Source organism: Vidua chalybeata, chromosome 5 (assembly GCF_026979565.1).
Source record: "Vidua chalybeata isolate OUT-0048 chromosome 5, bVidCha1 merged haplotype, whole genome shotgun sequence".
Taxonomy (NCBI): Eukaryota; Metazoa; Chordata; class Aves; order Passeriformes; family Viduidae; genus Vidua; species Vidua chalybeata.
Genome location: NC_071534.1, coordinates 58,037,305 through 58,064,320, shown reverse-complemented (window position 1 = coordinate 58,064,320; position 27,016 = coordinate 58,037,305). Strand labels below are relative to the sequence as shown.

The 27,016-nt window shown below is 38.5% G+C and overlaps 1 protein-coding gene across 1 annotated transcript in view; it reads left to right on the top strand.

Annotated features, from left to right (window-relative positions):
* SLC2A13 (solute carrier family 2 member 13) overlaps positions 1–27,016 on the top strand; it is a 142,328-nt gene that overhangs the window by 13,624 nt on the left and 101,688 nt on the right. The window contains exons 2-3 of the mRNA XM_053943108.1: positions 13,635–13,794; positions 17,582–17,790. Coding sequence (XP_053799083.1) covers positions 13,635–13,794; positions 17,582–17,790 — 369 coding nt within the window. The remainder of the gene's footprint in view (positions 1–13,634; positions 13,795–17,581; positions 17,791–27,016) is intronic.

Here is a 27,016-nt window from a genome sequence, read left to right as displayed (position 1 = left end):
TGCAATAGGTTACAGGTATTAGGGAAGAGGATTCTGTTATTAAGGAGGTTATCTTTGGTGACAAGAAGAGTAGCATTCTGCTAGAGCAGTTTATTCCCAACCTTATTGACAAAAGCCTGTCATCAGCATGTGTGCTTTGCAATGGATAGTAAAACTTTATGGGGAAAATACTGTGGTTTTATTACTTATTATTTTCTTACTATATGCAAGTATAAATAATACAAACTTGGCAGGTAGGAGTGGGTAGTGACTAATTCAGAGATCCAGTCACCTATGAGCTCTTTTGTGCTTCATTGTAGGTTTCTAGTGCTTTATTAGAAGCTATCACAACTGGTTCCATTCCTACTCACAGTTACTTTATTAGTGCTCAGTTTAATGATTCTTCCCCAATGGGTAATTAATTCTGCTTTCTGATGTTGCTCTCTTGCAGTATTATCAGTGGTCCCTACCTTCTGTTTTGGGAAATAAGAAAGAGGAAGTAGGCAAAAAATGTTTTAAAATGTAAATAAAGTGATTTTTACTTTTGAGTGGAAATTCAGTTATATGTAGCTAGGTTTTGCCATAATTGATGTTTCAATTAAATCTTGCTATATAAAGATTTAATTAAATACTTTCATTAAAAAATCAGGTGAAATGTGATATAGGGAAAATCAAGATGGGAGATAGTAATTACTCAATAGACTTTCTTTGGAAAGAGTCCTGTGAGGATTCAGACATCCTTCCCTGCACTGGGCTAAGACTTTTCAGTTATCCTCAAGTATGGACATTTCTTCTTATAGTTTTCTCAGTGAAAGTGGAGTAATGCTCTAATCACAGGGCTTGCAAAGTTTATTTTTCAGAGAGATCCTGGATTTAGATATTTTTCTCAGTAGTAGCTTGTGCATGAATCTTTTCACTTAAAGCTTGAACCTTAAATGAGAATGTCTTGTCACTTCAAAGGAGAATGTGGCTTCATTTTTAACTGTAAACTTTTCCGTTTTAAGGATGGAATCTGCTTCTAAGTGGGAGCAGGTATGAAGGAGTTAAAATGTACTACTCTCTAGTAGCTGTGCCTCAAGTACAAAAAAGCTGGGTCACTTGGAGGCTGGCAGACAGCAAATTGAAGAAGTAGAGTATTTCATTGCCCAGCTTGTTATCTGACAACTTACACTGATTTATTGCAACTTGTGTAGTTGAAATCCCAGGAAAAGCAGATTTTATCTTAGAGATACTTGCTGTATCTGTGTTAATTGGAATGGGACTGTCAGATATACTTTTTTAAAATTACAACTCCTAATTTTCCTTAAAATTTCTCATTTTCACTATTCTCTCACTGTATAGGGGCAACACAGCAGACTGACAGATAGGAGAATCAGTGCAGTGCCCTGTGTTGCAGAATGGCACTTTAGATACCCATCTTTATTTCCTCTTAATCTTGAGGTTACCTAAAGTTATCAAAATCTTGTATCACTTAATGAGATTTACCAAGAACAATGCAGTGCTTGCCCAGCTTTCTCTGTAGGCTGACCTGGAGCTCTGCCTGAATCCTCCCCTACTAATGTGCCTGGAGAATGAAAGTAGGGCAGGAAAGAGCTGCTCTGCAGGGGGACCTCAGGAGTTGTGCTTGGTGCTGAGTACGTAAACGTTGAAGTAAAGCAGCTGTTACCAGAATTACATCTGTTGTTTGGAAAATGACTGTCCATCACGATGCATCTAGGGAACTGCAGGTTGTCAAAAATTGAAAGTCATGAGAGCAACATTTTCTAGAAAGCTCTTTGGCAGTCCATTTCCCTGACAAAATTTAGCAGTAATTTCTTTCCACCTGCAGCATCCATCCACTCCTGCTTGGTCCCTTAGATGTTGGTCATGGAGTAGTTGATCTGTTCCTTTTTTCCATTTAGCACTTGACACTACTGTCTTGCCTTTTCCCCCCTCAAATGCAGCAGCCTAATTCTTCACTTGTAGCTTTTTTTTTTTTTTTTTTTTTTTTTTTTTTTTTTTGTCAGTATGAGTCACTGGTGAAAGTAAATACACATCTAAAGTGTGTAAAGTAACTTTGTATCCCTTGACAGCTTGAATACTACACCATGCGTGCTGCAATTGTGGCAGTCTAGGAGAGCAGTCACAAGTCATTTCCATGTGACATGAAGAAATTGGCTTATCCCTCTGCTAAGAGCACTCTAATACAAGATCCTTGTGCTTGTAGTTAAAACCATCTCTGAGACTACCACTTTTCTTGACATCTTTACTTGGGATTCCTCCGTAGGATGCTCTTCTATTACAGTTGCATTGCACTGGCACTGAGCAGCTGTTATTGAATTGGTGGCAGGGAAATTCCAGATCATGAGGAGAAGGACACTAGATATCACACTTAAATATCTAGTAGCAGCTAGATATTTAAGCTGAGCTGCTTCTCTTAAAGCAAAGAATGTGCAGCAGGTTGACTTAGCCCATGTGCACTGGGAAAGGCCTTACTCTCCCTAGCATGCAAAATGTGGGTGCTAGAGAAGGTGCCTTGAAGAGGAAGTACTGTACTGATTTCTACCACTCCCCACCCTCCAATACTGCAAATATTTTCCCATACAGTCAAAAGAAAGGAGTTTTATTATCTCTACATGGATCACTTGTGTTTGTAGACATAAGCTTGGTTGTATATGAATCTACTAGTATAGAAAGAAACTGAGCAATTGCTGTGATTTCTATACTTTCATTATAACTGTAGTTATATTTAAATTACTGTCATGAGTGCTACTTGCATTATAAAGGCATAATTGAAACTTAGATTTTAAAATCAAGTCTTAGGCTGTAAAAGGCTTACAAGGCTTTTGTTTATTTTTTAGAGTAATAGTTACAAAACCATATAACTGGTACCTGTCTTCCTACCAGTCATGCTATTTTCTGCACAAGTGGATAAATGTAGCAATTCCTATAAAAATATAGTTCTGTGTGTTGATGTTTACAATGTATTTACCTATGGCAAGCACAAAATGACTGGGAATATACATTAGACAGATAGTATTTTTGAATGGCTTTCCTGAATAGGGAATGAGATAATTCAATGTTACTTTTTCTCTAAAATGTTCATTTGTATCTCTAAAACACTAAGTTTGCAATGAGATTAGTCTTTCTAATTTTTATTTTTCTTTTAATTAATTGCAAGTTGTAGGTAAAAAAATGTGTTCTTCTGCTCATCTTCATCTGAAGCTTCATGTTTGGAGACAGTTGCTAGACTTTAAACCCAGTGAAACCTAAAGCAGTTTACAGAGAAGTTAACCAGTTTCACTGTTTTGAAAGCTGTGCTCGTAGAAAGAGGCACTGTTAGAAACAATTTAGGTCTTAGTTGAAGAGTATAACTATAGCTTTCAGGTATAACCTGCAGGCATGCTTTTGGCTGAGTTCAGCTTCCAAAGCTTGTTCATGTTTATATAGATGTCACTTCTCTTAGAATTCTTTTAAGTTGGGTAAAGCATCACTGTAGTAGAATTAGAGAAAAATATGGCATATAAGCAAAAGTGTAAAGTTAGAAAGAAACATTTGTTTTCTGTATAGCTTTCAAGCCATTACCCTTGTCCTCTGAAAATAAAATTTCTCTGCACAGAAAATATATGCTAATCCTTGAAGCATTCAACCATTTGTTCTGGGGTTTTTGATGTGGGATTGTTTTGGTTTTATTTTTTTCAACCATGTAAAGATTGTATTTGTAATGCTGACTTTTTGGCATATATGAATGGCTATGCAGATGAGCCCTGATGAATCTTTCTGGAACATTACAAAACCATACGTCCCTGCTGGAAATTCCAGTTTGTGTGGCTAAGTCAGCAGCAAGACACTGATTGGCACCTCCAGCCTCTCAGTTAGTGCTTATGGTGATCTGTGCCTCAGCACAATTCTATGCCAGCCACCAGATCAAAAGCCTCCAATGGCCAGTGGGGGTAGCTGAGATGGGGATACTCATCCAGACCCCCTGCCTTGCTGGATGGGGAGCAGCCAGTGGATGGGGAAGCAATTCCTTATCTGTGGCTGGGGCTGCCTCAGGACCTGAGCACCTTCAGCAACTGCTGGTTCTTCCTAGGTGTGAGCAGCACATGCAGTGCAGTCTGCTGGTGCTAGAGAATGTCTACAGAAAAGCACTGCTTATCTCAATTAGTATTTATTTAATCTGAAACCACTCTTGAAGTAGATCAAGTAGTGCTTGACTTACGTGTTTATACAAGCTGTCATAAAGAAAACTACTATGTTGTATTCATAATTTTCAAGTGAAAAAAAAAAAGCTTTTATTTTGTCAAGTGAGAAGTTTTTGCCATGTGGTAAAAATAAGTCTTGAGTGGTATAAACATCTAGGCTGCTTTATTCTTTCACAATGAAAGGTCTGCATCTTACAATGCAGTTACAGATTTTTGCAAATAGTTCTTGATCAAAATTAATTCAGAAACAGAACAAATTAGAACTTCTACTCACTTCTGGTAGCTTTTACTCACTTCTAGGGTTGATAGTTATTCTAGTATTGCTATAATGATTCAAAAATGCATTTCTTCATGATTTCTTGTATCATTCTGAAATGAGATCTCACAGATATGAGCTCCAGGCACAGACTCCCAGTATGACATTCTCAATGGGATAGTCAGGAACTCAGGCTGCTGGGTGGGGTCTGGCTGGGAGTTTCACAGCCTGGATTAATAGAAACAGATGGTAGCCATAAAGAATGACTGAACATGGGGAACTAATTCCTGGTTGCTGAGAAGCGTAGATTGACATCTGTTGTGCTAGGTGTGGTCATAGGCTTGGACAGTTGCAAAGAACTTTGCTTCACATTTTCTGGATAATTTTCTTGATTATTTTGCCTCTGGTTAATTAAATCCCACTCTCTGATTTTGTCACTCAAGATAAATTGTCACTCAAGATAATTTGTCACTCAAGATAAATTTCCTCTTAACATTTTTTAAAAATTATTATAACTTTGAATAATCTCAGCATAATTTTGAATAGCAAAAGTTATTTGTTTAAGAACATTTTCTTCCCAAAACGAGCTGTTCCACAGATAGTGCTAATGTTGAGTTTGAATAGGACCCCACAGATTAAGCGGTTTTAACACTTAGAATGACAGAATATCCTCCGTATTTTTTACATTACTGCCTGTTTGTTATTAAAGATGACTATGTTCTTTTTGTAACTCCTAAACTGTTTTCTTTTAATAAACTGAGTAAATGAAGCTTTATTTTAATAAACTTTCACACTGTAGCCTGTAGGTGGTTCTTATCTGTCTTCTCTCAAGTGTCATGGCTCACTTATTTCCATGTCATAGTCCCCAGTTTCCAGATGAAAAATAGTCCTTGACTTAAAGAATTTCAGTGTAGGAAAATCAGTACTGTGATAAATAGTCCCTCCTTGATTATGCTTTGTTGAATATTCATGTCTCTTTATTATATTTGATTACCTTAGGCTGTTCTTCTGAGATATTGTCCTGGAGATGCCATAGAAAAGCCTTAACACTTTAATTATGGAGGAATTGGATTCTGTGTTGGCATGTTCATCTTGTTATGAGCTGGATTTAAAGCTGTGTCTTTTGAACAAGAGAGAGCTTGAAAACTTGAAATTACACTTGTGGAAGGCTAATGCTACCTTCTTGGGGCATTGCATTTACTATATGACAGCTGTGGTTGTTTCTACTGGATGCAATTTGAGGTTTTCTGAAGCGAAGAAGGATTTTGTGGTTTTGATCCATGCTGATAGCGCAGAACAGTAAAAAAGCCTTCTTGTGGTCATCAGAAATAATTATTTATTCAGGCTCATTAAGATATGATTGTTCTGTAAATCTGAGACAATATCAACTAGTGAGGATCTTCATTTGCATTTCTTCAGATTGCTCTGGTCTTTGACTCCTTCACAGTTGGATGCCACATAGTAACATCGGGTTTTGGTTATAATTACAATGTTGCTCACACGGATTTGGGCTGGTGGCTAGTTAGGGATGTAAAGGTCTGAAATTACTTAGTCTATTAGATGTTCAACAGTACAGGTTTTTTAGTTATGATGAACCAGCTCTCTACGATTCAGTAAATTAGTGTTCAAATACCAGACTTAAATGAAGGCTGCTGGTGTTGAACCCCCATTCTAGAAGAGATGCACCTAAGTCTGTCCATTACTGTGATCTATGTTCTCATGTGGTTTTAGTGCTGCTGGTTTGTCCCACTGCCCTTGTGCATTTCAGTGCTCTCCTGTAGCCGAATACAGTTGTGCCACAGCTAAGAAATTGACTTCTACTAATCTGCCATAGGGGAGATACTAAATGGGGAAGTGTGCTTTCAGTCATCCTTGAAATAACTTTCAGTAACCAGTTATAAACTGCTGATAATGCCTTTACTAGATATGTACAATGGGTGGGAAGCCAAGATATTGGAGAGGACTTGAGCTTTCACTGATATTCACACTCAAATACAAGCTGTGCAATGAATATTTTAACTTTATCTGCTAGGTAGATGGTTAGTGTACTAGAACAGCATTCAAATGCACTGCTTTCTCAAGTATTTCCTATTAGCATGTTTAATAAGGCACTCTGTTATCCCCTTAGGTTGGCTGTCATTACTGAAAGCTGAAGTGTTAACTGTAACAGCACAAAAAGACTCTATGAGACTATAAAAAGGCTCAATTTCTGATTAAGCAGAGCAATATAATTGTAATATGTTGTGGAGCTGTCTGTAGAATAGGAGGTGGCTGATCGTTGACAGCTTCTGTATGTGTGTTTGTAAAAGCTAATGGTCTTTTAAAATAAGTCTCCTTTGCAGTTAAAATCTCTCCCTTTTGTCAGTGATGGGTTTATTTTCTCCACAAACTATGTAAATCGATTTTTCTTTGATGTAAATATTATAGTTATTGTAGAACTTTTCAATTCTTTCAGGAAGTTAAGCAACATTTTGCCCCTGTCCTCCTGAGTTTTGCTGCTCAGATGTGAGCAATATTCTAAAATTATCAGTTGGCAAGAATGCTGATTTTGTCAGAGTAAAGCAAAAACCTTAAAGTATAATTTTGTGGGAACACATCTGAAAGAAAATACTTGATTAAAGTCTTCTTGTCTATATAATGTCACATGTTTCTGGGGTCACTCATATTTCCAAGGCACTAAATTCAGATTGCATGTCCAGTGTCCAAGATGTAGGAAGTTTACCAGATTTCCTGCAAAGTTGCTGTGAGAAAACATTAACTCAGCTGTAGGTTGGCAAGTTTCCCCTTGTCACCTTAGGAGTTTGCTGTTATTTATACTCCCATCGCACCCCCACAAAAAGCTCACCTTGACTTTGTATTCAAATTTTCTTGTAGCATAGCAACCTCTGCTAATATCTAATTCCTAATTCTCTTTGCCATAAACTTGCTTCTTCATCAGGTTTGCCTCCATAAATCCCCTGTCTGTGGAATCACTTGCTGCTTGGAATCCTTACCATTAACACAAACCATTATGGGATGCTTCTTAATTAAATTAATTTTAAAGTTGGCAGCATTAAAGTTTAACATTTTAATGAAAGTTTGCTCTTGCAAGATATATGAAATATTTTACCTTGGTTAAGTACCTCAGTGCAGCTTTATATGTTAATGAAGGATGTTCTGAAAGGAAACTTTTTAGTTTATGCCTGTTCATTTGGAACTCCTAACAACACAAATTTTTATAATAAGCTCTGTATGTTCTTTGTTTTAATAGAGATTACTTGCTGAGTTGCTGTACTCTGAAATAAGATCAGAGATTTCTTTGCACTTTTTAATAATTATTTCACATTTTAATTTTAGTTTCCACCAGTGGCCTGGATAGTCTGGAGTCCCATGGTGGTTCAGGTTACTCCATTGTCATAACTATACCTGCCTGGGGGCTGGTACAGTCATCTGATGTCATTGTGAACTGTTTAAAGGAGATAAGTGGTACAACCCCCTTGAGAGGCAGGTGGATATCCTTCTAGCTGGTTGTATTCCCTGGTTTGCTTGGTTTTCATGCAAAGGCTCAGCACAAGCTGGACAGGAGGGACAGAACCATGGTACAAAGAGACATCAGCTCCTGCATGTGCCTCCTTAGCACTTCTAGTTAACTGTCAGTCCTCTTTATTACTAAGCATGAAAGACTGATTGAGTTGCAGTAACAACAAAAGTTTGTCAGAAACCCTTCCCTGTGTTTTTGCTGCTCCTGACACTGGTTATTGGCTGATGCCAGTGAAAAGACTGACATTTACATTTCTACTACCTTAAAGCTCTTTTATTGTGCTAGCAGTAAAAGTGCGTCTCATTCAATATCTTGTCTCCAGCTTTTGTTGCTCATCTGTTGTTCTGATGATGCACCTTCCCTCCTATTGGCAGGAGACATGACAGGAGCTGTGGTGGAAGTCCTGGTGTGGACAGGGTACACTTGTATCTGTCTGATCTTGCACAGAGAAATCTTTAAAATTATTCCATTTCCTTAGCATTAATGCTCAAAAGCATTTTACAAACAATAACTTGGATTCCTTTTTTAGTCCTTCTGTTTTCTATTGTAATGTCATTTCTTAAAATATAATTCTAATTATCATAGGAACTCTCTATTGACCTTTTTATTTCTATTGTTGGTAGATTTGTTGACTTAATTTCTGAACTTTTTAATGAATTCTTTATGATGCTTACATGTTCATATTGGAAATACCTTTCTGAATGATAAGGTGACTCTAAGATGTCTTTTCATACCTCTGATTGTCTTAAAATTGTCTCTGCAGACTTGTGTCTGCTTTCTACTGGTAAGTCTGCAGATTATAGTAGGAGCCCTAGTAATTAGTCTCCTAAGTGATTTTAGATGTGGAAAAACATTTAATATGATAATTTCAGCCCATTGTGTCATCTGATGCTTCCCATATACTAATTAGATGCATCTTCTGGTCAAAATGTAAGGAACCTTCTGTTATATTTTTTCTAAGCTTTATCCTTTAATGAGGTCAGAAAGTTCATGCCTTGGTTACTCAAGTGGATAAAGACTGGACTTCCCTGCTCTCTTTTTTCATATTTCATAGCTGTGGTGCACAATGTAGAGCTTCAGCCTTCTCTGACAGATTTCCAGTTAATTGTTTTCATTTTCTTTTTCTCATGTCTTGTCACTCATCAGCTCAACTAGTTAGGTAGTAATGTACTTGCCTGCAGCAAGAACATTTTATTTGGTGTGAGCAATTTAACAGTGAGAGCATATTAGAAAATGTCATCTAAATGAAAGCATTCTTATATGAAGGATTAAGGAAAGATTCCATTGCAGCTATATTTGTTTTGCTAGGAAAGCTGTTCTTTGTTTTCAAATTTCTTTTATATCTGGCTATTAAAATAATTACATAACAAATACTGGTTATGTATTTTAGAGATTTTTATACTTGGCTAATACTTAATGCATTGCTTCTGACTATGCCTTTTCAGAAGAACTTACTCTCCTGTGTTCTAGTGCATCTTAAATGGAAATCAGAGGAGGAAAGTCTGGAGAACACAGACACATTCTACAGCAACTAAAAGCAAATGAGTAATGCAAATAACACCTGAGAATTTAAAATATTACTTCTTTGAAGTCATATGATTTTTTTCTCTTATTTTGATCAGTTTCAGAATAGCCATTTTTTCACTCCTGGTGTTTTTTCAAGAAGAACTTTGCTTTTGTGTATGAATGCTTGCTGCATGACAGCCAGCTGAACCGGGAAGGCTTTCCTAATTGCCTCCTGAAACCTCCTGCTGTACTCTTTCAGACTCAGAGTAGAAAAGCATATGTTTTGATATTGAAATGATAATTGAAAATATGTAACAAATGTGTCTTCTGAATTGAGATTTTTGCTTGAATGTTTTCAACCTGTAGGTTTTGGGACACACAGTAGAGGAAGTAAGGTCTGAATAGAAATCCATAAAGGCTGTTTTAGACAGCAAACATTGTGAACACATTTCTCAGGGCAAGAAAGCTGGCATGAAGCTGCAGAATTAGAGAGTCATTTTGGTTGGAGATCCACATGTTGAGATAGTCAAGGCCTAACTGAGCATGGTTCTGGGGCAGCCTGCTCTAGCTGCCCCTGCTTGAGCAGTGATTAGACTAGATGATCTTCACATGTTTCTAGCAGTCTAAGCAATTGTGTGTGATTTTGAGCTAATACCCTAAATCCTTAGGTTTCCCTGAGAAAAGTGCTATTTATTGCAGGTTTGATAATAAATAATTTCAGCTATTGTATTAATGCCAGCTGAATAGCTGATATCACTGGCTAGCACAAGTGCAAGCTTCCTTTTCTCTGTTTATTCCTGTAGTCATCAACTTGTGAGAAGAATGCAGCAGAAACAGTAAATCTGTTGTCATGACGCCTCTTGTTCAAGACTTTTTACAAATACAGGTTAACTTTCATACCAAGCTTATGTTATGCAACAGGTTTTAGTTTCACCTGTAAGAGGCAAGTGTCATAGCTGTGGCTACCAGTGGTTCTAGCAGTGTCTCAGGGCTAGTGGTGTGCTCTGAACATCAGTGAGAGCTGCTGCTCTGCACAATGGTGTGGCTCTGCTTTTTGGATGCCTGAGAAGCATTTTTGGCTGGTATGCTTTGAACAAGATTCCTCTGCAGGTCCTGGTAGAATCAGTCTTCATTAGGAGTTGAAAGGGGGTAAAAGGTAGCTTTTTTACAAAGCATATGTTGGTTTTGGTTGTGCACATCTTTCTGACCGCTTTCCAGTAAAAACCACATATAGATATTGCCATCTTTACTTCTCAAATTAGCTTCACTACATGATTATGTGTATCAAAGATACATCTTAACATACAGTCCCAAGGAGCCTATGGAAAGATGGCCACACCGCAGTGGGGGAACAAGCATGGACATTAGAGGTGACATGGCCAAGGCAAAGGGGTGGCTGGGGGATCAGGAAGGCCCAGCCTCACTAGGCCAGGGCTGCCACAGCTGCAGGGCCCCACCCCTCAGCTCCACTGGCCTGGCATGGGTCCTTGGTGGCTTTTGTTTGCAGCAAGTGGACACATGCCTGTGCTTTCCCAAAAAGATTGGCTGTTATATGTGTGCAGTCTCCATCACTTTAATCATCATTATTTCAAATACTGACATGAAATATGGAAGAGAAACACCCCTAATGGTGGGCTGGGCTTGAAAATTCACTTCTCTGTCAAAAACAGAAAGGACTATTTGAATGCTTCTTTCCATGGTGCATTCTGGTTGGCTTTGCAAATTGGTTTAATAAATTGAATAAATTCTTCCCCTGACATTGTTATTTACCTTTTTTTATTCTGTGCCAGTTGCTCAGTTGATAAGGGAGGAAGCATTGGCATGTCCTGGGAGGCCCTGCTGGGAGCTGGGTTATCATGCTGAGAGGCTGCTGTGAGTGTTTACCTATCACAACAAAGGATCTTCTCGTGCCATTTTATTATTGAACAATCTGTATTCCTCGCTCGAGCTTTTGGAGGCTTCCAGTAGTCCTGCCAGGCTAACCTTGTTGCTAAAGATGATTTTGTGCTCTTAGTTTGGCGAGTCAGCCAGGCAGAGGGGTGCTAGCTGAAGCCTTTGCCATCCCATGATGAAGCCCTTCTGCTGTGACACAAGGAACCATAGCTGTGCTTCAAGAGTCATGTGCTTGCTTTTAGGTGACCCCATTTCTTGCTGGAGCTCTGGCACTGGCCCGTGCTGGTGTGGGGCTGTTTGTATGGAGCTGGTAGAGCTGCCCCAGGCTGGAAGATGTGTTGTGTCTGATGGTGCTTGGCTGTGCTCACTGTGCTCAAGTTGCATCTCAGCTGACTTCAGTCAAAATAGGTTTTTGGGTGGCTGCTGCCAATGTACTTCCACTTCTAACTACAGAAGAAATCACTGTTACTTGTCAGGGTTGGTTCTTGAAAGGAAATAGGGATTTCAACCACCAAAGCATGTGCTGCACCCAGGTGTGCTCTTCATACACTGTTGTACTGTTTTTACAGTTTGTGTGTGTTCCTTGTGGACATTTCTGTCTTTTGTACAAATGACTCATTGCCTAGTTAGTAGGAAATATAACAGAATAAAAAGCAGCTGTGGTTGTTTCCTTATGGTGATATTTTTTTGCATTGAATCACAGAATGGCTTGGATTGGAAGGAACCTTAAAGATCATCTAGTTCCAATCCCTCTGCATTGGCAGGGAGGCCACTCTCTAGACCAGGTTGCTCAGGGCCCAGCCAACCTGTTCTTGAAATAGCACATGGAATATTTTTAAACTAAGTCAAGAAACAATTTGTTCTATAACAGTAATGAAATTGCACAATAACAATAATAACAATAATGCTTGGCCTTGGTTTTGTTTCTGGTTGTGGAAACCATGCTGAAGTTCTTTTTAAACAGGGTTTTGTAAACACCTGATGTCTTCAGCTAGTCACTTTGACTTATGTGGGCTTACTTGGAACATAGCATTTCTTTCTTTCGAAACTATAGTTATATCTATCCTTTTATTTAATTTCAGCGTACATGCAATGTGAATTGAAGAAATTTATTCTTTGGATAATTACATCAAACCTTGAAATTCCAATACAGCTGCTAGCAACCATTTACTTTTTGTATGCTTCTAGAGTTTGTTAGTTGCATTTTCGTTGTTTCCATCCTTTGAAAGTCAGAAATCAAATTTGTCCAGCTTATTTCATTTAGGTATGTGCAGATTTTGCCTTGAATAGAGTTAATTTTGTAAACACGAAGTCCTAAGTTTAAATCCAAAATATAGCCCGTACTGGCTGCTATGAAGAATAGTAACTCTACCCCAGCTGAAACCAGCACATTCTCCACCCGTTATTCCATCTAGACGCAATGCATTCTTATTACCCATGAACCCCGTTCCCATTCTTTGATGTAATACACAGATATCATTCCCATAGTCTATGGACCACCCCTGTGAAATGTCTGTAAAGTGCCCATAAATGTCCATTGAGTTCCTTTAGTCCATGACTTTGCGCTCCAGCTGTTAGGGTGGTCACTCAGGGCAGGAGAGGTTTTCTGTGCAGTTACTGGGCACCAAAGTCAGCTCAGTTTGGGTCACCGCTTGTCATGCCCAGCCTTGGTCAGAAACTCAGCCCTGTGTAGCTGCTCGCTCACTCCCTGCTGGTAGGGTGAGGGAGAGAACGGGAAGAGTAAAAGTGAGAAAACTCATTGGTTAGAATAAAGACAGTTTAGGAGGTACAGCAAAAGCCACGCATACGAGCAAAGCAAAGCAAGGAATTCATTCACCACTTCCCATGGGCAAGCAGGTGTTGAGCCATTTGCAGGAGAGCAGGGCTCCATCATGTGTTACAGCTGTTGGGGAAGACAGACTCCACAACTCTGAATGTCCTCCTTTTCCCCTAGCTCTGTATGTTGAGCATGATGCCATGTAGTCTGGAATATCCCTTGGATTGGTAAGGGTCAGCTGTCCTGGCTGTGTCCTCTCACATCTACTTGTGTGCCCCCAGCCTCACCGGTGGGGTGGGGTGAGAGGCAGAACAGGCCTTGACTCTGTGTAAGGAATAAAGAAAACATCCCTGAATAGCTAACACTGCTTCCAGTACAAATATGAAACATAGCCCTATACTAGCTACTGTGAAGAAAATGAACTCTGTCTCAGCCAAACCCAAAATAGTATTTTACGATGAAAAAAACAATGTAGTATCTCTTTCGATTTTGTAACTCTAACTGAATTTATTCTTGTAGGTGTAGCATCTATGACTGTGCCAGTGTACATTGCAGAAGTGGCTCCACCGCACTTACGAGGCAGATTAGTCACCATTAACACTCTCTTCATCACTGGAGGGCAGTTTTTCGCAAGCGTTGTCGATGGGATCTTCAGCTACCTCGCGAAGGATGGATGGAGGTTTGTGAGCCTTCCTTGCTAAAAGCAAGCTGCCATAGTCCTGATTTGGTTGACAGCTATTATAATTCTTTTTGGTAAAACAGAATTTACATAGAAAGTGGTAAAACTGTATACTAAAATGGAACTTCAATAATTAAATCTTGCCAAAACAGATCCCTACTGCTTTTGCTTAAGCTTAATATTCACAGTATGCTCAGATTTTTTGACTTTGCTAAACTTTAAAGTGGGAGAATAATAAATATGTATCACAAGCATGAATGATTTTCATGATGTTTATGAAGGTAGCTTGCCTTTTGCATTTACAATAATTACATGCTGATTTTTCAAAAGGCAAATTTCCAGTAAGTAATATGCTGTATGTGCAAGATAAAGGTGAAGTTTGAATATTCTTAATCTGAGCAGTGGTAATCTATCAGAATTGAAGGAGCATAAATTTAGAGTTAAAAGCTTATGTTATAAAATAATAAATACATATTTTCTGGGCAGCACAAACCCATTTCTCTCAGCCTCTTCTACGTTACGTGCTCCAGTTGTGCGACCTCTCTTAGTGATCTATTGTTGTTCCTGGTTTGTGGCTTTCCCTTGTAGTTGTAGTCCTAGTGCAGCATGGCGTGTGGAGTAGTGAAGAGCAATCGTTTCTGCAGCCTGCTGGCACATGCTGGGTGACTTTTGCAGTAATGCTGTGTTTTATGTATATGCCAAGTACTGCTCTGTTGGATTGAGTGGAGTGAAGAAACAGGCTACCACCTCAGTGATGAGGTCTCCAAGTATTCCAGCTGCAATGCTGGAGCTGTTAATTGAGGATGGTGTACTAGTTCACCATCTTCAGCTAGTGTATTGCAAACTAAGGCTGAGCAGGGAAAAGTACAGATGGTCTGTCACCTGAAAGGAATGGCCAGCAAACGCGTGGAGAGAAATCACAAATGTCTACCCCTGAGTCATTACATATAAGAAGGAACATTGCAGCAATTATTGTATCTCTTACTGACTGACTGAGTGGCTAAGCACAGGAGTGCTGCAACAAACAGTAAGGAATTTTAATTTTTCTTGGCTCTGCTTATTCTTGGAAATGCTGGATATTAAATTAAAATAAACCAAAGAAAACAAATATTTAACGTGACCCTTAGGTTAGCTTTATAAACCCTGCTAATGCCATCTTAATAGTATTGCAGCAGTATGTCAGAGAAGGAGAAATGTTACAGCAGACTTATTAAATTTCATGCTGGATTTTTTCAGGTCTGCTAGACATCTGGCTTCAAACACAAAGTCTTGTAATCTGTATAGGAAAGAAATATATTAGATTTCTGAAAGCTGGCTCGCTGTGTGAAATGTCTAAAATTGCCTGCTTTTACTCTAAATTGATTATATCAAAATGGCTTGCTCTGAAAATTACATCAACTCTAGAACTTGCAATGGATGTTCCCTCTCAACTAAATGTTTTCCTTCTGGCCTGCTCTTTTTACTCAACTTGGACCAGAATTTTGCAGATTGGAAGCTAACTTCAGTGAGGGAGCACTGTCTGTATGTTTCTTTGTTGTCTTGCCTGTGATAAAAAATCCAATAGAGTCCAACTGGTATGAATCAAACTTTCAGGAGCCTTGATTGATTTTGCCTCCTAAGATGATTGCAGGCACCCAACTGCTTAGTTCTGGAGGCTCTGCTGCATTTAAGTGACTGAAGGGCTTTGGAGGAGCAGAAATTTAAGCAACAGGAGACTGAAGGACTAAATCTGCATACTTAGATGCATGAAAACATACTTTGGCATGCACTTTGACAGCATTTGTTTTTAATCTCTATGAGTTTGTTTTACTCTACATTTGAAATAGAAAAGGCTTTCTATATATCACTCCAATAAAGATATCGAATCTACAATTCGGTGCGTTTCAATGGTCTATGTATTTAGTGCACAGCTACCAAAATGTTTGTGGAGAAGGAAAAGTGTAGGAATAAATGAGGCCATTAATGAATGAGAGCATTAGTAAATGAGGAATGAGAACATTAGTGGATTAGTGACACTGTTAGATATGTTGACTGAAGACTACTCAGCTAATAAGCCTTCCACTGACGTTATGGTTTGAATTTATTTTCTTTCTTATGCTTTTCTTTTTTAACTAACAGTGAGCTATATAATTTTTAAAGTGTTACCAAAAAAAGAGAGCTGGTAACTGAGCTCTTTCTAGACCAAATTTTGCTTGTATGACCTATGGAAATTTTGACTGATTTTAAGAAGAACTTGAGGGCTCAGCTGGGGATGGGAAGACTGGTCTGAATGCTCATTGTCCTGGGATGGCCATCCTCTTTGCATTGCCTTTTGTGTATTCTTTTTACCATTCTCCATTTTTCTGCCTGTTGTACTGCCCATGTTTTTCTTCGTTAAATCCACAAATGCCTCTAAAAAAGTATTTTTCCATTTTTTACTCAAAATGCATTTGGACTTGACAAGTGCATTTGGTTCATTGCCCTGAAAACAAAAGGTTTTCAATAATAGTTCTCTCCTTTCTACTCAATTAGCAATTCGATGAATGCTTTATAAAAAGATCCAGGTAAGAGGCTGCAGAATCACCTGTGAAAGAATGCATCCTGGGGTATGGAGAGAGGAGCTAGAGGAGAGACTAGCAAATCTCCTTAATCTCTTGACTGATGTCAAGGTATGAATTTATTTATGAGTACAGGCTACCTCTATATTCAGAGGGAGTGGTTTCTGGAGGTGTTTTAATGACTATAGCCACTGATGTGAAACCTGTGATAACTGCAATAATGTACACCAGCACTGTTTAATCTTTAATGAAAGTGAAAAGAATCTGGGTGAGTGTAAATGGGAAAAGGTCAGATTTAAAAAGCAGAACAAAATTATACATTGTGCTGCAATTCTTTTTATCCTTTTATTGTTTTATTGAAGAAATATAACAATGTGATGTGTGTAGACCAGAGCCACCCATGAAAATTGGTGGTGTGCTTGTCTTCCACAGCCTTTTACCCTACTTTGGATGGAGCAAATAACCCTGCTTGAGTGTTGCCACAGGTGTCAGTGCAGATCCTTGGAAGCATAACTGTGCTTTTACCAGTGGTAATTGTCTGTTGAGTAGAGAAATAGCCTTAATGCTGTAAATAGTAGCCCTTGGGCATCTAAAATGCAGTTTTGATTTAAAACCTCACACTGCATCTGACTGAAGATTTAAAAGCAGTCTCTCTGAAAGATCTCATGTAAATTACTGTGCTGGTGAAATGAACATTTTTCAGTGTTTCTGCTTATAGTCAGAAATTTTCAAAATGAAAACTGGTAAATGTGTCTATGTGTATGTACTACTGACCAAATATGCATTGTTCTCCAGCTGTTTTTTGTTGTTTGTTTGTTTTTAATATGTTGATGAAACAGCAGGATTTCAGTCTCATCCTTGTCATCAACAATGCTTGGTTTTCTCCATGCGTTTGCTTTCTCTTTCTGTTGATTATTGTCACTGTAGGATTTATCAGTTTCCAAACCAGTGTAATATTTCAGGCTTTTTATTTAGTCTAACTTAGTGTCCTCAGGACCAGTGATACTAGAGTCAGTGGTGGCAGAATAGTCACCATGTCCCTGAGATTTCCTGGAAATGAAGGAGAGATCACGTTTTCTAAAATACCCACAGAATATGATCCTCGCCCCCTTAACTTACAGTGAGAGAGAATATGAGGAGTGGGAGATTTGATCTGTAAATACAGTTTGACTAGCTGTAACTGAATCTTCTCATATTGTATTTTTGTAGGCAAATAGTAGATATTTATCTATTTTCTTATTTATTTCCAGGTACATGCTGGGCCTGTCGGCTGTACCAGCAGTTATACAGTTTCTTGGGTTCCTGTTTCTTCCCGAAAGTCCCCGCTGGCTCATTCAGAAAGGCCAGACTCAGAGGGCACGCAGAATTCTGTCTCAAATGCGTGGCAACCAGGCAATTGATGAAGAGTATGACAGCATCAAAAACAACATCGAAGAAGAAGAAAAAGAGGTTGGAGCAGGTATGCTGAATACTTGTTGGCCACTGTGTCTATCAATGAGGAGATAAAAATCAGAAGAAATGTTGAAGTTGTAGCCTGTGGGAGCTTGATGCTTTTATTTATCTTTATCAGTTTTGCTCTTTGAAGTATTTAATGTACTGGTAGCTTCAAAAATGAAGATATTTCTATGATCCTGCACTTTCAAATTAGGTTCTGATTTCTTAAGTGAGGGAAGAGTAAAGTTGTGTAGGATTCTAAATTTATGCCACCTACACTTATGTGAGAATTGTTTCAGAAAATGGATCAGTTTAAGAATGCACATCTCCAAGAGTGGAAATAAATAAAATAAAGTTCGGTTTCTTTCATCAGTGGAAAAGGCCAAACAGACACGAGAGAGGTCAGAAGGCATTGTACATGCCTCAATTATCCAGCAAACTGCATTCTAGACAAGAAGCCTTTGAAAAGATGTACAAAACAAGGCCTGTAATACAGAGATTCTTTTTCTGTAAAAGCAACTTCTGAAAGTCCTTTTGACTTACTGAGGAGAGTAAGGCACCTAAATCAGATCCTTTTTTTCACTCTTTTGAATCTTTTTGTCATATTTGCTCAAAACTTTGTGTTCATATGTGTACTTCTAAAACAAGATTACTATTTGATTAACTTTCTCTACTCTGCATATTTTTTCTTTGCTTTCTGCTGGAAGTGTTGACCTGGGAATGTCAAGTAAGACTCTTAAAGTAAGAGTTATCCTTGACAGGAAAATACTGTAACTTCTTAGAGCTGGTGGAAAGGAAAATGGATGTTACTTTACATTTGTGTAAACTGAGATTCAGCATCTGATAATACCTATTCTCACTGCCTTATTGAGTTTGTCTTTGAACCTTACAATAAATAATTATGTGTCTGGAAAAAGTTATTTGACATATAGTTGAAGGATTTTTAAAATATTCATCACTAGTGTGAAGCAGGGCTTCACATTATGGTTTTTTTTTCCCCTCACATTTTTTTTTTCTCACATTATGTTTTTGAGGCTTTGGATACCTTTTTTTTCCCAGTTCTTTGGGGTTGGGAAATGAAATTCATGAAAGCTAATTTGTTAAAAAGGTGAAGGGGGTATTCATAGAACAGCTTGGGCTTAAGAGTCCTGTGCTTAGGTCCTTCATTCTAATTAGGGATTGGGCTTTTCACTTCTTTGGAAAACCACTTAATGTCTAGTACTAAAGTTTAACACTTTGAAGAAATAAAAGGAGCGGGCATTTGGTCTACTCAATCCCTTGTTTTTCATCACTGGGCTATAGGCTATGACCTTGCTTGTTGCTCTTACATCTTTTGCCATGATGCTTTTTGACAATTGTGAATCAAATGTGGTGTTGTAGGTGCAGTAGTATTGACTCCATTGTTAAATAAGTCCTTTATATATTTGTAGTTTGGACTGGGACGCTAATTGTGTCATCAATCAATGAGATTGTTGTCAGGGATATGCAGGTTTCTTGGTTTCCCCACACACTTCCCCAAAAACTTAATGTGTTCCTGGAGTTTAGTTAAATCAATCACATTTCCTAGGAGAAAGCTTGGCGACAGACAATCAATGTTTTGCTCTCAGGTAATCTGCAGCTTCAGAGTTGTTACCCAAGGGCATTATAAAAATGAGTTACAAGTATATGCTGGACTATTTGTTATAAATGCTTAGCAGACAGGCATTGGACAGCTATGGTCACTTTTGATTTTGGTTATAATTGTATTTAATCTCATTTAACTCAAGACCTTCATTGTTATAAAGAGGTACATTGTTTGTCAGCATCAAGATACACGTTGCTTTTGTTACCTTTCTTTGACTTACAGGTGATATGTACAGGTGGTGTTAAATTGTAATTGCTTTCATTTCTTGAGGAGTCATCTGGATCCCCAGTATTGAATTTTGCTTGTGTAGTGCAAAAGCAACTTTCTGTTCATGGTTTCATTAGCAGGTTTTCAGGTATTGACAACTTAAATGTGTGCATCTGCAAAGACTTTGCATTTTATTTTGCTATGGATATATTAGTTTGGGTGGGGTTTTGGTTTTTTTTTTGTGTGTGTGTGTTTCGGGTTTTTTTGTGGGGTTTTCTTTGGGTTTTTTATTTATATTAATGTGAATTTTTTTAATTAATCTCTCCTATTTGTGACAGACAGTGTTTTAAAATGCTAGTTAATAGCAATGACAGATGACTGTAATTCTTATCAGGCATTTTGAACGTCATTCCAGTTTCACAAAAAAACTTTAATAAACCTGAACTGACAGTGTGTGTACATGACATTTAAGGAAAGATGACTTCGCATATTGAAAATTATCTGGCTTACTTTTAGGTAAAAGTGCCATTTCCTTTGCTGTCTTTTTCTTTCTTGAGAAAGGACAGATGTTCTTTTTCATTGACTGATACACAAGCATCTTTGCCAGTTCCTTAGGGCATCACTTTCCAAGTGAAACTAAGGCTGTGTTTGACTCCTCTGCAAGGAAGTAACACAGTGTAGCCATAACACATTCTCCAGTCCCACACTGAGGAACTGTAATGCCTTTTGTAACTGTTTCATCAACTGTTCTCAATCCCCGAGGACTGAATCATACAGAAACTTCATCTGTATTGTTTAAACTATTTTAAAGTTTGGCTTAAATGTGTGTCATAAAACTAGAGAACTTAATTGCATTTTTCACATGGTCATCAAGCAGCTTCTGTCTTCAAAATGAAAAAAAATGCCTTCAGCAACAAACTTCTGCTTCAGAAGTCTTCTATACAGTTATGGGATACCTGTTCAGTGAATGACTCACATTTCTGTGTCCTTTCCAATACATTCAATCAAATCAGTGCTGCTGATACTGATAAGCAGCTTACATTTTTGCATTTTGAGATTGGCATCAGGAAAATAATGTATCTTTTTGACAAATACTTTCCTCATGACTGGTTATGCAAATGACATTTTTTCTGGCAGCCATGGATACTGCTTTTGTGTGCTCTGTTATGTACTTGCAGTGTGACTTCTGGTGCTGTACCCTTGCATTTTGAGAAGTGGAGGGGAGGGCATTGCATTCTGCAGTAACATTGCAAGAAAAGTCAAATCTTGGCCATCATCTAATCATCATCTGTTAACATCAGCTCTCAGATGCTGTACTGCAAAAACAGGCTGTTGATAGGAAAACTGGAGTGAGGAAGATTTTAGAAAAAGAGTGTTCCCCAAGTGTTGAGTAAAGAGTAGTTTATAGGTGCAGAGTGACCTTCCCTCTCAAATATGCTGTGGATCTCACAGATTCTCCAGTGCCTGGCTCAGGTTCTGAAGCCTCATGGAGAGAAAAGGGAGAGAATGGTCAGAAGGGGTTTGCAGTTGAGAGAAAGATCAAAGACATTGCTAGGAGAGCATTCTGGCACAACTCTTCCTAGCAAAACAAGTCTGACTCACACTGCTGCTGAATTGTAGTTTTTAGTACAGTTAAGGCAGAGGTTCTGTAGTGCACCTCAGTTAAAAATAGGCAATCAAATCAATGCAGGTAAGCACTGGCACAGGGCCTTAATTGCAGAATCAAAGATAATGGAGTGGTTAGGGCTGGAAAGGACCTTAAAGATCATATCATTCCAATCCCCCTGCCAAGGGCAGGAAGCCTTCTACCTGGAGCCTCATCCAGCCTGGTCTTGAACACCTTCGGGGATGGGAAATCCAAAACTTCTCTGGGCAGCCTGATCCAGTGCCTGAACACCCTCAAAATAAAGAATTTCCTCTTAATATCTAATCTAACTGTACACACCTTCATCTTAAGGCCATTCCCCCATCTTGTCCCTATATGCCCTTCTAAAATGTCCCTCTCTAGCCTTCTTGTAAGCACCCCCTACATACTGGAAGGCTGCTCTAAGAACTCTCCAGAGCCTTCTCTTCTCCAGGCTGAACAGCCCCAATTCTCTCAGTCTGTGTTTGTAGGAGAGGTGCACCAGCTGTGTGGTCAACTGGTTCTCTGGATTCATTCCAGATCCACATCTGTCTTGTGCTGGGAGCCCCAGAGCTGGCTGCAGTACTCCAGGTAAGATCTCATGAGAGCAGAGCAGACGGGAAGAATCACCTCCCTTGACCTGCTGGTCACATCTCTTTGATGCAGTCCAAGATGTGGTTGACTTTCTGGACTGCTGGCACACACTGTTGCTTCATGTCCAGCTTTTTGTCCAGCAGCACTCTCAAGCCCTTCTCTCCAGGGCTGCTTTCAATCCATTCTTCACTGTGTCTTTGTGCTTGAGATTGCTGTGACCCTGCTGCAGCACCTTGCACTTGGCCTTGTTGAACTTCATGAGGTTCTCACACACCCACCTGTAAAGCCTGTCAGGATCCCTCTGGATGATATCCCCTTCCTCCAGCGTGTCAGCTGCACCACACAGCTTGGTGTTGTCAGCAAACTTGCTGAGGGGGCACTTGATCCCACTGTCCATGTTGCTGTCCGAGCTGTCACCATACTGACCTTTGGGGATTGTCACTCGTCACTTCTCTCCACTTGGACATTGAGCTGTTGACTGCAAGTCTTTTAATGTGACCATCCAGGCAATTTTTTATCCATGGAGTGGTCCATCCATCAAATCTACGTCTCTCCAAGTTTGGACAAGGGTGTTATGCAGGACAATGTCAAATGCTTTACACAAGGTGGATGATAGTTTTTGCCCTTCCCTTATCCACCACAGCTGTAAGCCCATCATAGAAGGCCACCAAATTTGTCAGGCTGTGGGTATAGATGATGTAGCTTGTGCTCTTATGCAAATTAAAGTGTGGGATTTGTAATGTTAGTTTTAGAGCAAGCACTTGAGCGTGAACTTAATGTGGTGGTTTGTGCATGATAATAAAGCTGTCTAGCAGACCTTTTGTAAAAGTTTTACTCACTGCCAGTCTAGTATTCACTTCTGACTGGAAAGAAATCATTATAGCATCCAGTTGTAATGTTTTAAATAGATTGTTAATTTTCCATATGCCGGACAGTACTACAAAGTTCAATGCAAATTGGAGAAAAGTATCCATTTGTACTGTCTTCCTGGGTGAAAAGTGTCTGCAAACTGCATGGCTTTTCCTCCCACCCCTGCATGTAGCTGTACTCAGCTGTGATGTGTCAGGATGCATGGATGGTATTTCACACAAAATCAGAAGTGATGTGCTTGGTACTAACTTAGCATCTCGATGAAATGAATGTCATTTGCATTAAGACTAGACATTTATTTTTGTGTAGATGAAGGATGTGTAACTGTGAATTGTAATTAGGAGAGCAGTGTAATCTCCCCCAGCCTTATTTTTCCCACATTTCTCTAACCTGTGAATTAAGGTTGAGATTCTTGACCTTATCTGCTCTGCATGTGCACCTTTGCCTTTTGTTATCTGTTGTTATCCATGTATGTGTGTCAGCTTCTGATCGTGAAGTTTTGTTCTTTGCATATGTTACACTTACTGATTTTACCATGTAAAACTGCTGGGGCTCAGCAGTGCATGGAACCATGCTGCTTCTGTGAAATTCAGTGAGACATTTATAAAATTTGTCATTACAATGTAATATTGTTTAACCTTCCATTCTGTGTCTGTACCAGAATGTTACATAATGAGCACTGCTTCTAGATTAGACATTTTCCTGTGCTTTCATTATTTTAATGCACTTTTGTAATAGCTGAGCTTTTTTTGTGACACCAAGAAAGATGCCACTCTTTCAGTCTTGTAGGCTTGACTCACTTAATTTTTTTTTGCTGTATTTCCTATTTCAGCAGTGAGTCAGTCTCCTTTTTAATGTTTTGTATTTCCCTGTTGGAGATAAATGTGTTATGACAGAAAGGTAAAAGCACCTCATTGCTTTTAGGTTTCAGCTTGTAATTTTATCCATTTAACTGAGAGTTAAAATATGACATTATGAGGCAGGAGATCTGGACCCTCAGTCTTTCCTGGTTCCAGTGTTTCTATTTCTTGTACCTTTTCTTCTTAAGTAATATTTTAACTTGTTAGTATTCCTGGCTCTGGCTTTGGCTGGAACCATTTGATATGCTTCTTTCTAGGGAGATATTTAGAAGCTTGCAGTGTTTTCATTCTTACTCATAATTCTTCTCTTGCTTCTGGGAACCTTTTTTACCCAAGGCCATTGCCTGACATGCTTGACATTCAAAAAGTGATAGTCAGGCTTATTATTTTTGCACATCTGCTGGAATCTTATTTAATGAAACGTGGTAATAATGTGATGCTCTGGTAGGACTGTGCAGATCTCTGAATAATTCCACTTCCAGGCACTAAAATCCTTATTTGAAGTTAATTATTATTTTATGATAATCAGTGGCTTTTGTTACCTGTAACTATGAAATTAAATGGAAGACTCTGGGGCAAGAGGAAACAAAGGATTTCGGTTAAGTATTTGTTGAAGAAGTCTCCAGATACAATATGGGTGGTAGTCATGTCAGCCTGAAATTCTTGCTTCTGGCAAACCAAATGCCAGCATCAGTTCCAAGTGGGTTTTGCTTTTAGGTTTGTGGGACACTTGGCTGATGCAAGAATGGAATGTCTTGGTTTCATTCTTGTACTTTAACAATTTTACATATAGAAGTATTACTTTGTTCCCTCAAGAACAAAAATTCTTTCATAGAGAGAGATAAGACTTTTGGTTCCCTTTCATCCTTAAAGTCTTTTAAACAACTAACTTATTCTTGCAAATATGACCTTTGAGACATGTAATTTATAAAAAACATAATTTTTTTTTACCTTTTACAAAAATGTGACTGCTATATTTAAAAAAAAATTAGGTTGTTTCTGGTATCTTAGGGCTCTGCTTATACTTCAAGAATCCTGCTGGATTCTGAGTGTGTTTACCTGGCAGGGTGTTTCAAGCTGGCCTTGCTTCAGTGGCTTATAACCAGAACCAATCCCTTAATCTTTCACCTTGGTTTTCAATGTGCTGGCATAAAGTGAACATTTATCTGGAAATGGTGGTTAATGGCCAGTCTGAAAATCACAGATCAGTTGTGTGTTTTGGAACAAGCTCTGCTTTGCCTGAATTCCAGACAGATTTCATGTATGGTAGTCCTAAAGGGCAGGAAAAGTAAAACTTGGTAAAACTTCCTTTAGGTATAGGGAAGAACTGAAAGACAGGACACTTTCAGGTTTAGTTTTATTTAATTTAGTTTTGTTAGATCCACTTAGCTTTTTATTTACAGTGTTAATAAGCTTTTTATTTGGTCACAGCTTCTGAAGCCTACAGAAAATTCAGGGTACGAGTCTGGAAAATAAAATACTTCATCTCTTATCAGTTCAACAATAGATTTGAGCATAATGAATTTACTTTAAGCCAAATGACATTAGTCACAGATTAAACCTGAATTTGCTGATATTTGTGTAGTTCAGAACTGCTGTTCTTCTAAGCTTGATTGTGGGACTGCATGCCTAGAAACAGTATTGGAGTGCATCACTGAACATTCTGCTGCACCCATGCTTTGTTTAGGAACAGGTATCTGTTTTGGGAAAAAATAGGTTTCAGAGTGAAAAAATGTTGGAATTATAATTAACATCCTTTCATCAGAGACAGTGGTTCTTCTAAATCAAAAACTGTCTAAAGAAGAGGTGGTGAATAAGGATAGTGTGTTTCAGTCAAGTCCAAGTGAATAGGAATTTGTCACTTGTGCTACAAAACCAAACAAATCCCTATGCTTCCTCCCGCTGCCCCTTGGACAATTTAAAATGGAATAATTTCTTTTTTTTTTTTTCCTAATATGAGCAGCCAAAATTAGACATTTTTGACTGGCTCTCAAGAATTAAAATGATCTCTGTTTCATGTTTATTGTCTGTTTGGGTTAGCTACAGAAATTTGTATTTATAGAAAAGTATCTATTTCTTTTAATACAAAAGCTACTTGTTTTTGGACTTAAATAAGTTGTTCCAACTGACTTGACCTGGATCAGTTGCTAGAAGCTAATGGCTACTGGCTCCAATTTCCATGTCTTCTCAGAGCTCAGTTCAGTGCTGGAAAGAGATAAGCTAGACACATTTTTGTATTTTCTAGAAGTAGTGCTTAGTTGTATAACTTGGACTGTTATCAAAAGTCTTCTATATAATAACATAAACTTCAAACAGTATTTCTTACATTTACAGTAGTGCCTTCTCAGTCAGGGGAAAACCCCCAAAATAGTGTGGTGTGTGATGAAATTTTGGGAAAGCTGGACAAAAGATTCCTGTAAAATTGAACTTGAAGGGCTTGGTGGGGTGGGGGAAATATACTTGATCAACAAAAAGAAAAGTGGATGTGTATAACATGAGTAATAGTAAAAAAAACAGAAAAAAAAATTTTAAAAATCTGCCAGTGTGCTGGAGGGCAGCTTGGGTGTGAACTGGGGTGCCAGCAGTGTGGTAGCTTGGTTGTGTCAGAAATGGGAAACCACAGTTTGGATTTCCTGTGTACTCTTGTGGGAGAGGTGGGCACACACTGCCTTCACAGTACATTTGTGTTTTGGGACTTGGTTTTTTCCTGGTGTGGTTACACTGATGTACCTTTCTCATCTGAAATTGTGCATCTACTTTTTCTATTTCTGTAGATCTTTCTTAAGGAGTAATAAAATTATGGTGCCTCTAGAGCTGCTAATGGTATTCAAAAGCTCAGTTAATTAGAAAAGGGGGGGAAAAAAAAGGCCTGGTTCTTCATGATTTCTCTGCTGAATCCAGCATTTGCTCTGAATACACAATTCTAAGTCGAATGCTTCTGCTTGAGCTTCCTGTTTACATGCAACAGGGATTCAGAAAAAATACACAGTGTTGTGTGAAAATGTTAATGGGTATAGGAGGAAATTTTTTATAGACTGCTGAGGAATATTTTTAACACTTTGCTAAGCTTAGTACTATGGTTCTTTGAGCTAGCTCTTAGAGCAGGTTCTGTGGCAAAAGTTGGAGATAATCTTGCTGCTTCTTTGCTCTCAGACCTTGTGAAGAAACTCCAAAAGAGATTTAAGGATTTTAATAACAATATTTATATGTGAATGCTCCAGACAGGTAGTTGGGCGGTCTTTATCTATCGGTCACACTTTAGCCTTTTCAGTATAATATTTTTTTTTTTTTTTTAATAATCTTGTTTTGCAGTGTTGTATGACTCTTCCTCTGCAACCTTTTATGTGACAGGCTTTGCACAACGGTGGGTCTTGGTCCACCCAGCAGATGTTAATGAGTCTGCTTTTTTTTTTTTCTACTTTTTTTAATCAAAAAAAGTAGTTGTTCTTTGATTCAGTAGTCAGGTGAATCC